Source organism: Typopeltis vanoorti, chromosome 25 (genome assembly GCF_054136105.1).
Source record: "Typopeltis vanoorti isolate ZY-2024b chromosome 25, IOZ_Tvanoo_1.0, whole genome shotgun sequence".
NCBI lineage: Eukaryota > Metazoa > Arthropoda > Arachnida > Uropygi > Thelyphonidae > Typopeltis > Typopeltis vanoorti.
Window position 1 is genome coordinate 55,975,114 of NC_143573.1, and position 12,753 is coordinate 55,987,866.

At 36.2% G+C, this 12,753-nt stretch overlaps 1 protein-coding gene across 1 annotated transcript in view; it reads left to right on the plus strand.

Moving 5' to 3' along the window:
* LOC150092758 (low-density lipoprotein receptor-related protein 2-like) overlaps positions 1 to 12,753 on the plus strand; it is a 599,453-nt gene that overhangs the window by 475,438 nt on the left and 111,262 nt on the right. Inside the window, exons 21-22 of the mRNA XM_090414271.1 lie at positions 1,392 to 1,556; positions 6,595 to 6,708. Of these exons, the coding sequence (XP_090270397.1) occupies positions 1,392 to 1,556; positions 6,595 to 6,708 (279 nt within the window). The remainder of the gene's footprint in view (positions 1 to 1,391; positions 1,557 to 6,594; positions 6,709 to 12,753) is intronic.

The window sequence follows — 12,753 nt, forward strand, 5'->3', positions numbered from 1 at the left end:
ATGAACCATATAAATCTAAAGAAGAAAAAAATACTTCAGTGAAAGTGCAGTGCATTCAAGTTACTAATTGTTACTAGTAGGAACAGTTTAGCACAGATTCAAAATGAGATTGTTCATTAAAAACAGCAATATTATTCTGTCTGCCGAATAATGATCTATGGAATATTCTGCACTTTGTTGACAACTCAGTTAGCCATGTTTTTAATGTGAATAAAGCCAAACTCATGGTGATATGTCATCAAATTCTATTGCCTTATTGACATCTTGTTTACTTAATTCCTCATATACCTCTTGCTTACTCATGACCAAGCCAACGTCTCCTATTTCCAATACACTTGCACTTCTTACCACAATTACCTCTGCAACAATTACCAATCCATCTTCATCTGTTAACATCATTTTACCATAAATATTCTTCCTTGTACTTGCCACATATCAGTAAAAGTATCTAAGATTTTTCTTGGCCTGATTTGCAAATTGCTGTTTATACTGAACTTTGCTGTTCTTACTTTTTATTTTTATTATTATTATTATTCAGGCCTCCATGGAGTCAAAAGACTCATCGTGGGAGGTCCTTCCTAAGAACATAAAGTCTGTCAATACTCATCGAGGGGAGGTCCCCCCCCTAAGAAACACAAAGTCTATCATACCACTCCTTAAACTCATTGACTGTTCTCACTCTCACCACTCCATCAGCAATGCATTCCACGATTCAACCACCCTCCATGCAAAGAAACCACTCCTCACCCTCTTGCTCACAGTTTCCTTTCGTAACTTCCGGGGATGGCCTCTTGTCATCACTCCTTCCCGCTGTTCACCCAAGCGAAAGAACTCCCCAGTGTCAACCGTGTAACCACCTCTCAACAGTTTAAAAGTCTCAATCATATCACTTCTCCTTCTTCTATCCACCAAACTCTGCAGTCCACATTCCCTCAGCCAATCCTCATAACCAAAATTGTACAGTCCTGAAACCATCTTTGTCATCTGTCTTTGTACCCTTTCCACAGTTAATTTATCCCCTTCAAATCCTGGAGACCAAATCTGAGAACAATAGTCTAAGTGTGGTCTGATCAGAGACTTATATAACAGAATGATAACCCTTACTTGAGTCATATTCATAGTCTGTTCTTTACAGTATGAAAGACCAAAAGGTTTTCATAAATAGTCTTCATATATGTTTATTTCATTATTTATTTATTTATTTTTCATGTTCTAGAATTTCTATGCCAATGCAAAAGATGGAGAGATTTGTGTCTAGGCTAATTCTGAATTTTATTTATATTATTGATAAGGTAATCATAATGTTTCTAATGGTTTAACATTTAAATTTTATTTCACTTTTATCCTCATACTTAATTGTCATTGAAACTGTTTTTAATTGTATACAACAGCAAATAGAGAATGTAAGTGGACAGAATTCTATTGTGTTGGTAACCCTCGCTGTATTCCACAGAACTGGTTGTGTGATGGAATAAATGACTGTGGTGATTACAGTGATGAAACACTTCCTCAGTGCAACTTTACTGCAATAACTACACCAAGCACTACAAAAATAAGTAAGTAAATTGCAGATTTATGCTCTCTAATAAGATGAAATTCCATTTTAAATTATGAAGTAGCATTTGTGCCATTGGATGATTGTGAAAAACTGCTCAATTTTACAACTTTTTAATTATTGCTTAAAAAAAAGTTTTTTTATACTGATAATCCAATAACTAATGCAAAATATTGTTTGAATTTTGAAAAACTGATTTCAGTAATGTTGGAGGACAAAAATTGGTAATAGTAGTAGGGACAAAGGACTTGACTGGAAACAAGGAGAATGTAAGATTGGCTATCAGGAGGTTGTTGAGAAGGATAAAAGATAATGTGATAGGAAAGGTAGTTAATGAGTTGCCTAAGTATGACAGTGGGAAGATGATCTGGAAACCAAGGATTATTAATGATATGTTAGCAGAAATGTGTGAAGAAAAAGGAGTGCAGTTTGTTAATGTGTGGAATGAGTTTGAAGGAAGAATTGAACTGTATAAGAGTAATGGACTGTATTTGAATAATTTTGGCATGAGTCATTTGGAGAGACTACTGCTGAGTGGTGTTTATTAATGAAGAAGTGGTAGCATGAGTGTAGAGAATGAGAGAACAAGTGTGCAAGACAAACAGGGAGACTCGAGGTGGACAGGAAAAACACAGCGTGAGAAAGGTTGATACTCCAAGAGGATGTAGATGCATGTGCAGACAAAGAGGGAAGGGGATGTAGGAAAAACAGTTGAAATTGAAGAAGATTCTGGGATGAGTAAGGAGAAAAAGAAATGGCTCAAGGAAAGTATATAGAACTAACATCTAATAAGTGGAATCGGTGAAATTGTTATAGATTCAGGAATCAGCTATTATGATTGTATACGAATGCTAGAAGTATCAGAATCAAGGGGGAAAAAATAAAACTGGTTGCAATGATTGAGTTTGTTTTCACCCAAAAATTGTTGGAATAAGTGAGACATGATTGGATGGGGATGGCATCATACCTTTTCATCTCCAGGAATAGAGATGGAAAGGTATGATGTATTTCATGAAGATAGAAAGGGTGAAAAGGGAGGAGTGCTATTAATGATAGAAAAAGAGTTATGTCCATACAAGATAGAGATTCAAGGGGGAAATAGTGATAGCGGTTTTGACGCAGTATGGTGTGAGACAGAGATGAACAGGATGAAATACTTTATTGGATGTTGCTATGGACCTAATAATATAGAGGGTAGTAACCAGTAGAAAAGTAAAAACCAGTAGTAACCAATGAGAAAAGGGTGATCATTATGGGTGATTTTAATGACAACAATCAAGATTGGGATTACGAGATAGCAACTGGAAGTAAAGTATATAACCTTCGGGCAGTATGTGACATAGGGCATATGATGATTGAGGGTCTTGGATTCGATCATCTTATCAGAGAATTTTATTATAAATGAGGTATCAAATCACCCTCTAGTTGGGGAGAGTGATTATGTGGGTGGTTGCCAATGATGTGAGGACTTCTGTGAGGAAAAGGTATATGTGGAGGCAGCTTGCAGCTGTAGCATGGAATGAGGAGTTGGTTGGTTGATTTCAAGAACTATCTAGTAGAAGTAATGTTTAAATGTATTCCAAAGGTAAGAAGGTTAAATAAGTTACGTGTGTTGAGGCTTAAGTGCTGTGAAGACAAAGGATTAAAACAGACTTTAATACTTCCAATATTTCGTCTCAGTCACTGAGACATTTTCAGGGATTACAAAAAAACTAATGTAATATACACAATACAGCTAACCACGATTCTTTGATTCCAAAGAATCAAAAATGAATGGTGGTTGTATCCAAAACATGATCTGCCAGGCTTGACTGACCATAGTCATGGTTGCAGATGTATGACTTGTGTTCTTCTAAGCAGATGGTTGCTGATCTACCTGTTTGTCCAAAGTACGCCAGCTTACAGGACTAGGGTACTTTCTGTATACATTCTGCTGTATACATTCCATTAAGCCTCCAACATGGGGTTAAATAAGGTAGGTGTGAAATGGATTATTGAAGAGATCAAGCATGCAATACAGAGAAAAAAGGCATTATGGAGGCAACATAAGGGGAGTGGTAATAATCATTTCCATGAGAAATGCAAAGAAAGGCAAGAAGGGTGACTCAGTTGATAAGGATAGCAAAATTTCAGAATGAGTTAGCTAATGAAGCCGAAAAGAAAAAACTCCTGAGAAATTCTTTTGATATGTAGCCAAAAAAATATAAGAATAATTATGGTAGGATGTCATTAATTGGAGAAAATAGTATAAGGAAACCTTTAGTTGAGATATTTAATGATCAGTTCATAAAGGTCTTTCATCCTTGTGATGTGGCATCATGGAGAGTTTGAGAGCAGTGGATGATGAGGAGGAGAAACTCACTGTAAGTGAGAAAGAGGTATGTGGGGAATTAAGCAAACTTGACATTAATAAGGCTGTGGGACTTGATGATATATCACTACATATTTTGAAGGAATGTGCCAGGGAGTTGGCATCTGCGTTGACATATTTGTTTAATATATGAATTTCTGTGTGTCAGGTGTTGTGGTTAGTGTTGGAAAGACTGGTGAGAATCAGGATCCAGAATTGGGTGGACAACAGTGGTATTATCTTTGATGGACAGAATCAATTTTCTAAAGGGAGGTGTTGTTTTAGTAATCTACTTACTTATTACAATAAGGTGACAGCAGCATTGGATATGGGAGATGGATACACAGTAGTATGCTTAGCTATGCATAGATTACTGCATGATAAGTTGATAGTCAAGCTACAGTGGATCGGATGTTAGACTAGTCTGTGTCAGTTTTAGGGTGAGTGCTGTTTAACCTGTATGTTAATGATATTGGGGAAGATTTGAATGGGGATATGCAATTGTTTGCAGATGACACAAAGTTATGACAAAATATCAGGAGTAGAGCAGATGTTCTGACCTTACAAGAAGACTTGAGCAGTCTGAGCACTGGTGGGGATGCCAGTGCAATTTTGCAAAATGTAAGGTTTTAAAATTTGGAAAACAAAGGTGGCATGTAAATTTACTCTTGGTGGGGATATTGTTGAAGGTAGAAGAAATAAGAGATCTTGGAATGATGGTGGATAAGGATTTAAAATTCAGAGGACATATTGCCAAAATTGTGAGTACAACACAACGCATTCTGGCAATGAGGTAGAGAAAACTGACTTGTAGAATGAAGGAGATTCTGGTTCCATAGTATAGGGCTCTGATTAGGCCACATATGGATTACTGTGCACAGATTTAGTCACCTGGTTTTCAAAAGGATGAAGAGATGTTGAAGAGGGTCCAGAGATGATTGACCAAAATAGTTTCTGATCTCTGGAATGTTGAATATGAAAAGTCGAGATGAAGCAATTTGCAGAGTCTAGTGGATAGGAGACAGTGGTGATATAATAGATATGTACAAGTTGGTAAGTGGTTGTTATAGGATTAACTTTGAAGAGGATTTTCATAAAAGGCAGGAAATTAAGGGAGAAGACGAGGTCATCCCTGGAAACTGTACAAGGAGGGTGTGAGCAAGGGAGTGACCAGCAGATTTTTTTGCATGGAGAGGTATGAATGATTGGAATGCATTTCCTGAAAGTGTGGTGTCTGCAGAGAATTTGAATGTGTTTAAGGCATGGTACGTTGAGCTGTGTGTATGACAAATGGGACCTCCAAAATCAGTCTGTGACTCCATGAGGTCTGTGGATAATAATAATGATAATAAAGATGAATATTTGAGAGAATTTGAATTTCAGTTTCTGATTATATCCTGTTGTTCCCATTCTGATGACATAAGATTGCCAGCCAACTTATACAGACATGCATTCTACTGAAGGTTTGGTATTGGAAGCTGAGCAAAAGGAAAAATAATATATACACATTTGTATTTATTATTATTATTATTATTATTATTATTATTATGTAACACCTCCAGGGAGTCCAAAGACTCATCGAGGGAAAGTGTGCCAACAGCATCAAACAACTGATCCCTTCCAACTACTAACCACGCTCAAGCTTGCTTAACTTTGCTGAGCCATTAGTAGCAGAGGCTCTACCAATTGACCAACCTTTGCTGGCAAAGGTTGGTCGATTGGTAGAGCCTCTGCTACTAATGGCTTGTTATGCATTTTAGCTTTAACTATTCATCACAGTTAAAGTTAGGTATCCTCAACTTATGATATAAAAATTCACATTAGATCAATACATTCATTATAGACTATTCATGGATAGCTGATGTAAAGCCTGTATATGTGCACATCTAATTTCTAAATAAATAAATTTTTCAACATTTAAATTAAGGAGATATTAAATCCCACATAGTTTTAAAACCGAATAAGAAACTCAAAGATTGGAATCAGAGAGTTTCTTGCCGAATATAGTAAACTATAACATATTGGCGACACTGCCGTGAGCAAATGCAAGTGACCCTAGCACGTAGTGCAATACCGGAAGTCTCGCAGCAAAGTCGGTAAATTCTGATCGCTATTCTTGGGTATTTTCCATAATGTAAAAACACATTTCCTAGGAAATGTATGCTGTTATTACATTATGGTAGGGAGGTCACTACCCAGACCGGTTTCAGCCTTTTTTGAGGCTTCATCAGTGAGTAGCTAGACCTAATACCGAAGTGTATAGCGAAAAGAACTTATGTACTCTGCGATGCGAGTTTCCAAACAGGTGCAGCCATTAAGTTACTTAAGTATAAAGAGCTAATAAGCTTCATTTCGGCAATGAAAACAATATTTAAATTAAGGGGATATTAAATCCCACATAGTTTTAAAACTGAATAAGAAACTCAAAGATTGGAATCAGAGAGTTTCTTGCCGAATATAGTAAACTATAAAGTATCGGCGACACTGGCGTGAGCAAATGCAAGTGACCCTAGCACGTAGTGCAATACCGGAAGTCTTGCAGAGACTTCCGGTATTGACTACCGGAAGATAAGACTATCGGAAGCTTATTAGCTCTATACTTAAGTAAATTTTTCAACTTTCTTTAGAGTATGATTCTTATATATATCCATGCTTGTCACTTATCATAAATATGATGTTTATTGTATAGCTTCAGTTTGTCCTGATGGATTTTTATGCCAGTCTGGAGAATGTTTAGAATGGATTAAAGTCTGTGATGGTAATCCTGATTGTCCAGACTATTCTGATGAAGGAAGTCAGTGCAGTAAGTCTGGTTTCCTTGTTTGGCAATGCTAAATTGAAAATGCCTATTTTTTTTAAGTAAACTTCTATGCCACAGAATCAAGTTAATTAAGTTAATTAGTATTTTGAATTGTATGCGTTAAATTCATTTGATCATGTTTAAAGAAACAGAGTAGTATTGCTATCACATTACATCAAACAACTTTTTTTTTTATCACAGAAGTGGAATTTTCTCTGATAAATTACAGAGAAAATTCTACCTCTTGAGGTTATATAGTAAGTGGTCGTGTAATTTAGCGCTTGTGAGAAATTAACAATTTTTAATGTTTTATTGTGTTTTTTCATCAGAAAATTAGAATTATTATAGTGTATTAGTGTAGATTTTCATGTTTTTAGAGTATTAGTATATTTATAACATTTTTATTGTGATATTTATTGTAATATTTTTGGCATGGCACCAACGCGACGAACAATGGTGACAAAGACCACATTGTCCGGCAATTTGAATTTGCAGGATATTATTCAGTTCATTGCATGCAAAATGTATGCATCAAGAAAATTAAAGAATATGTGGAAGGAAAAGAAAACAGGAGAGAGAGAGAATATGTATTAACTGTTTTAAAAGTGAGTGTCTATTAGGTGACCACAATGCAACAAATACCGATGATAAGATGGAAAATTATGTTAATAATGTCGAATGTGTGGCTGTGGAAATAGAGGAGAATGAAATGGATATCAATAAAGAAATAGTGTGCTTAAATGTTATCCTTCATAGGACAAAGTGTGAAATGGAAAAACTGTAGAAGCAACAAAAGTTAACCATGGACTGAAAAAAGAAAGAAGCAGGTGATCTGAAAGAAAAATAAAGACTGACCAAACAAACAAGAAAAACAAGTTAAGGAGAAACTTATCTATGGAAACTCAATAAGCAGGACAGTATGACAAAATGGTGTTTTCTGGGTGCCAAAATTCATGATATTAGCCAAACCATCCAGATGCAAAAAGGTAAGTCAAAGGAAATGATTGTCTTGGTTGGTACCGATGATTTAAGAGCCAAGAAGTATTCTATGAGGGAGGATGTAAAGGAATTGTTAAAAGAGGTAAAACTGAAGAGCAAGAAAGTGAAGATTGTAAGTCTCCTACTACACTATGATAGAGGTGAACTGAGGAGGAGGGCATTCATAGCCAATGAGTCTATACGTAGATTGTGCAAAAGAAATGATGTAGGATTTGTGGATCTGTGGTATCTGTTTAACAGAAATAAGGATTTGTACAATGCGGATGGACTGCATCTGAATGGTTTTGGTGTTAGGTGCCTGGAGAGCTTAGTTCACTGAGCATGCTGAGGTGCAAATTCAGGGAAACTTAAGCAATTAGGGTGGAAGCAAGTGAGTTTGTGTGAAGGCACCCATGAAGCAAGTGAGTGTGAGAATGACTAAGTGAGGAATCTAGTCTCTCAAGCAAAAATATTGAGTAGGATAGTCAATTCAGAAAGTAAAGATGGCTGGGGGAATAAAGGGATGTTGCCGTTTCTATAAACTGATGCCAGAAGCATTAGTATATAGAGACATTAATATATGGAACCAAGAGGAGGAGGAGTTTTTGGCATTGATTAGTGCAACCTCACCAAACGTTATAGGCATTAGTGAGATTTGACTAACAGTAGATGATGTAGTTACAGGGATTGAACGTGAAGGATTTAGCATTTTCAGTGAAGTTAGAGAAGATAGGATTGGGGAGAGGAGTACTGCTGCTGATAGCAGATTAATTGCAACCAAAAAGAATAGGAGAGAGGCAGGAAGGTGGCCGTTCAGTTGAAGCAATCTAGTGTGAGATTGACCAGTAAGACATAATATATACAGTTGGTTGTTGGTATAGGCCAGGGAGCTCCACAGATAATCTGGAAAACATGTATTGCCAAATTAGTACAATGAGTACAGATCAAGTAATTATTATGGGGGGGGGGGGACTTCAACTATGGAGATATAGACCGGAAGGAAGAAAGATCACATGGCCAAAAGGAAATATAATTTATACACCTGCTGAGAGATAATTACTTAAGGGAGCATGTGATGTAGGGGGGACTAGGGATGGGAGAGTGTTGGACCTAGTCATAGGATCAGAAGGGCTTTCCATAACCAAGGTTGTCACCTTGGTTATGGAAAGTGGAGGCTGGTCACCAATTGATGACCAGCCTCCAATTGGTGAAAGTGACCATGCGTTTTGACTTGGGAGATTGTAAAACATGAGGAATATTCTATCAAGAAGGAATACTTCTGGAACTAAAAGGCAGGTGATTATGACATGCTTAAGTTAAAGCTTAAATCTGTACCATGACATAAAACACTGCAGGGTAAGGATGTTAGTAGTGCATGGGATATACTGTAGTTAAGGGTCATCTAGAGCAGTGCTTCCCAAACTTCTAGATGTCAGGGGCCCCCTTTGCAAAAATTAAAATATTTCACGGCCCCCCTCGAAAAAAAATCGTAATAGAGACATATATTATTATAATATTTATTGTATTTATATTCAATACAAAACATACACAGCGAATGTTGCAAAAATCAAATGCATATATTACATTTTTTGCCTCTTACCGTTTGGTTCTGAAGACGATGCGGGCTGTTCTGGTAAAATATGAAATACTGTCCTTTTTTTTTTTTGAATCTGTTTCTGCTTCTTCTGATTGTTCGCGGGATTTTTTTTTTATTTTTTATCAGCCACTTATCCATCTCAGGGTTAAATTTTTTAACGTAGAATAGATCAAATAATATCACCACTTACCGATACTGGCACACCACAGACTGATAACATGAAATTAGTGAATATTACCTGAATAAGGGAATCCCCAGACCAGGAACATTTTTCTCTTTTGTGACTTTTCTCCCTTCACGGTAATTAAGCCTAACGCGAAACAGCCGCCAAAGGCAGGTTATTAAGATGTGCATGTGATTGGTGCGGTATTAACAAAAGATCGCGCAACCGAAAGATAAAAGCATAGCTGACAATTGAGTTGAAATGCTAACTCTCTTCAACCGAATTCCATATGTGAAACTGCCATAACATTCATTATATATATATATTACTTAGTTTTAACACTTTTACGAATTTTAACACGTTCGGTTGAATTTTATTGCTGCCTTGGGAAATCGAACTCACACACATCTAATTAATAACAATAGTTTATAGTTATATACCGTGTTTGCCCATGCAACATGTGGTTTTGTTTCAGTCTATACAGCATAGTTTCTGTATGAGGGGACATGTGATTCATTAATTAGTGTGTTTTTATCCCAGTTGTCTCTAATTGCACTATTTGTTGAGAAATATATTACACAGACTCCTCATACCTTATTCACTGGCATAATAAAAGTACTTGTTTTTATTGCCTCTGCAGTATAGTGGTTGTTAGGGAGGGGTGTTGTTTACCACTGCAAGGGAGTTACTATCTCCCCACATGAACTTGTTTAAGCTTTTTTTCATGTGTGAAGTATATGCGAAACTTTTATTGGTAACAGAAAACTAGCTCGGATGACAGTGATAATATAAAACGAGTTTTGATATGTATATAAAGTCAATATCAACAGTCCCTGATTACGAACGCGGAACGCGTGATGAAAGGGACAGGAAGATTTGGAGCTTCCCTGGAGAGCATTCGAAGTAAATACAATTAACCACTGCTTTGAAATGAAACATATGAATAAACAATATTTACTAATATTCATTAAGCGCCGAAATACGCAGGAAGCAAAGTTTGTGAACCAACACCAATGTGTGAATTTTTGCATTAAATTATAAAAAATAACAAAAAAGAAATAATAAAAGTTAAATACGTTTCTTTTAAAATAAAAAAAATCTACTTAGTCTTAAAACATTTTAAATTTGTTTTCATTATTTCACGGCCCCCCTCAACAAAACCTACGGCCCCCAAGGGGGCCGCGGCCCACAGTTTGGGAAGCGCTGATCTAGAGCATAGGTTCCCAAAGTGGGTGGTACCCCCCCCCCCCCCCAGTGGACGCTGAAGCCTTCTAGGGGGGGCTATAGTGGGATCAGAAGCATTTGGAGGCGTTCAGGCAGTCTAGGGGTCGGTGGCTCTTTATAGAAGAAATTAATAATATATATTTAAAAATTAATTATTTTCGTGATTTTGCGATTAGATAATCATTTAAAATTTAAATATTGCATTTTAATTCATCTTATGCCCGTCTTACACGATCGATTTTTTTATCAATTTTCTATTTCAATTATTTAATTATTTGAAAATTTACCATGTCAGATAGAAATAGATGTCAATTTTCTATGTCAGTGAGAAAATCGAACGTGTCATACAGGATATTTTAACTTCTATTTTTTATATACTTAAAAAATTTATTCAATTTTTGCTATTGTAAAAATGATCGTGCCATACAGTCTTTAGTCTATCCACGCAGCAGACGAGTCTTAACTAGTAGTATGTCGGCCAACTATTAAGTAGGTAATTCACTCAATTCAGCATGTTTTGACAGGAATATGGGTGCTTGCAGTGACTTGTTCAAAGCACGAGTACGATGGTATCGCAAACAAGTCAATGCATGCAAGTCGATTCGGGCTAGATTTCAAATCTATAAATACCAGTGGTTTAGGAATAAGTTTCATTATTTTTTGTGTGCTTTGCCAACAATCATCATTCGAAAGTGTGATAGATAAGTGGAGTCATACAAAGTATAAATTAAATCTTTTATTTTGTGAATATTTTTGCAAATTTTATTACTTCATTATGTCTGAATATAAGAAGAAATGTCGACAGTACAGTATTGAGTATTTGAAATATGGTTTTATTCAGTCTCAAATATTTGAAATATGGTTTTATTCAAACTGTTATAATGGGGGGTGTTACAAAATTTATGTCTTGCAAAGTAGGTGGTGGCCCGAAAAAGTTGGGCAACCTATGATCTAGAGAAAGCAGTATTAAATTTTATACCTAGGGTAAGGAGGATTAATTGAGTAAGAGTTAGATGGATCTGTAATATCATTAAACATGAGCTGTAGAAGAGGAAAATGCTGTGGAGGGTATATAAAGAGAAAGATGACAGGTAAAATCATGAACGGTACAAGGCAAGAAAGGTGACAAGGAAGGCAAAATCAGATTATGAGAAGAATCAATTCAGCATGTTTTGACAGGAATATGGGTGCTTGCAGTGACTTGTTCAAAGCACGAGTACAATGGTATCGCAAACAAGTCAATGCATGCAAGTTGATTTGGGCTAGATTTCAAATCTATAAATACCAGTGGTTTAGGAATAAGTTTCATTATTGATGGAATGGAAAAAATATTATTAATGGAATCTAGCCGAGCAGGCCAAAGGAAATCCCAAAGAGTTTTTTCATTATGTGTCAAGTAAGAGGAAGAATGACTGTGCAAGATTAACTTTAATGAGTGATGATGGTCACAAGGAGACGGAAGCAGATAAAATAATTAATTTACTGAGTGAACACTTTGCAAGGATATATCATCTTAGTGAGGTTTCCTTTTAACCTGTGTAACAGACACTATTGTGGGAATAGAGGTCGATGAATTGAAGGTTCTTAGGATATTGTAGAATCTTAGTGTAAACACAGCTGTGGGATTAGATGGGATATCAGCTAGGGTTTTGCAAAAATGTGCAAGGGAACTGGCAATGCCTTTGACTAGCCTGTTCAATTTAAATCTCAGCTCTGGTAGAACCCCCAAGTAGTGGAAAGAAAGAGGCAAAATAATTCCTTTGCATAACAGAAGTTCTAAGACTACAGCAGTAAATTATATATATATACCAATCAGGATCTCATGCATGGTGGTAAAAGTACTAGAAAATTTGGTGAAAAAGAGAATTCAAGAATGGGTAGATAAAAATATGACACTGTATGTGGTCAGCCTGGCTTTGTGAAGGGTCGGTCATGCTTTAGTAATTTATTAACTTTTTATAATAGAGTAACAGCTGAGTTAGTTAAAGGAAATGGCTACACAATGATTTTGCAAAGGCATTTGACAGAATAGCATATGGAACACTATTACACAAATTAGAACAAATGGGGATGGATATGACACTGG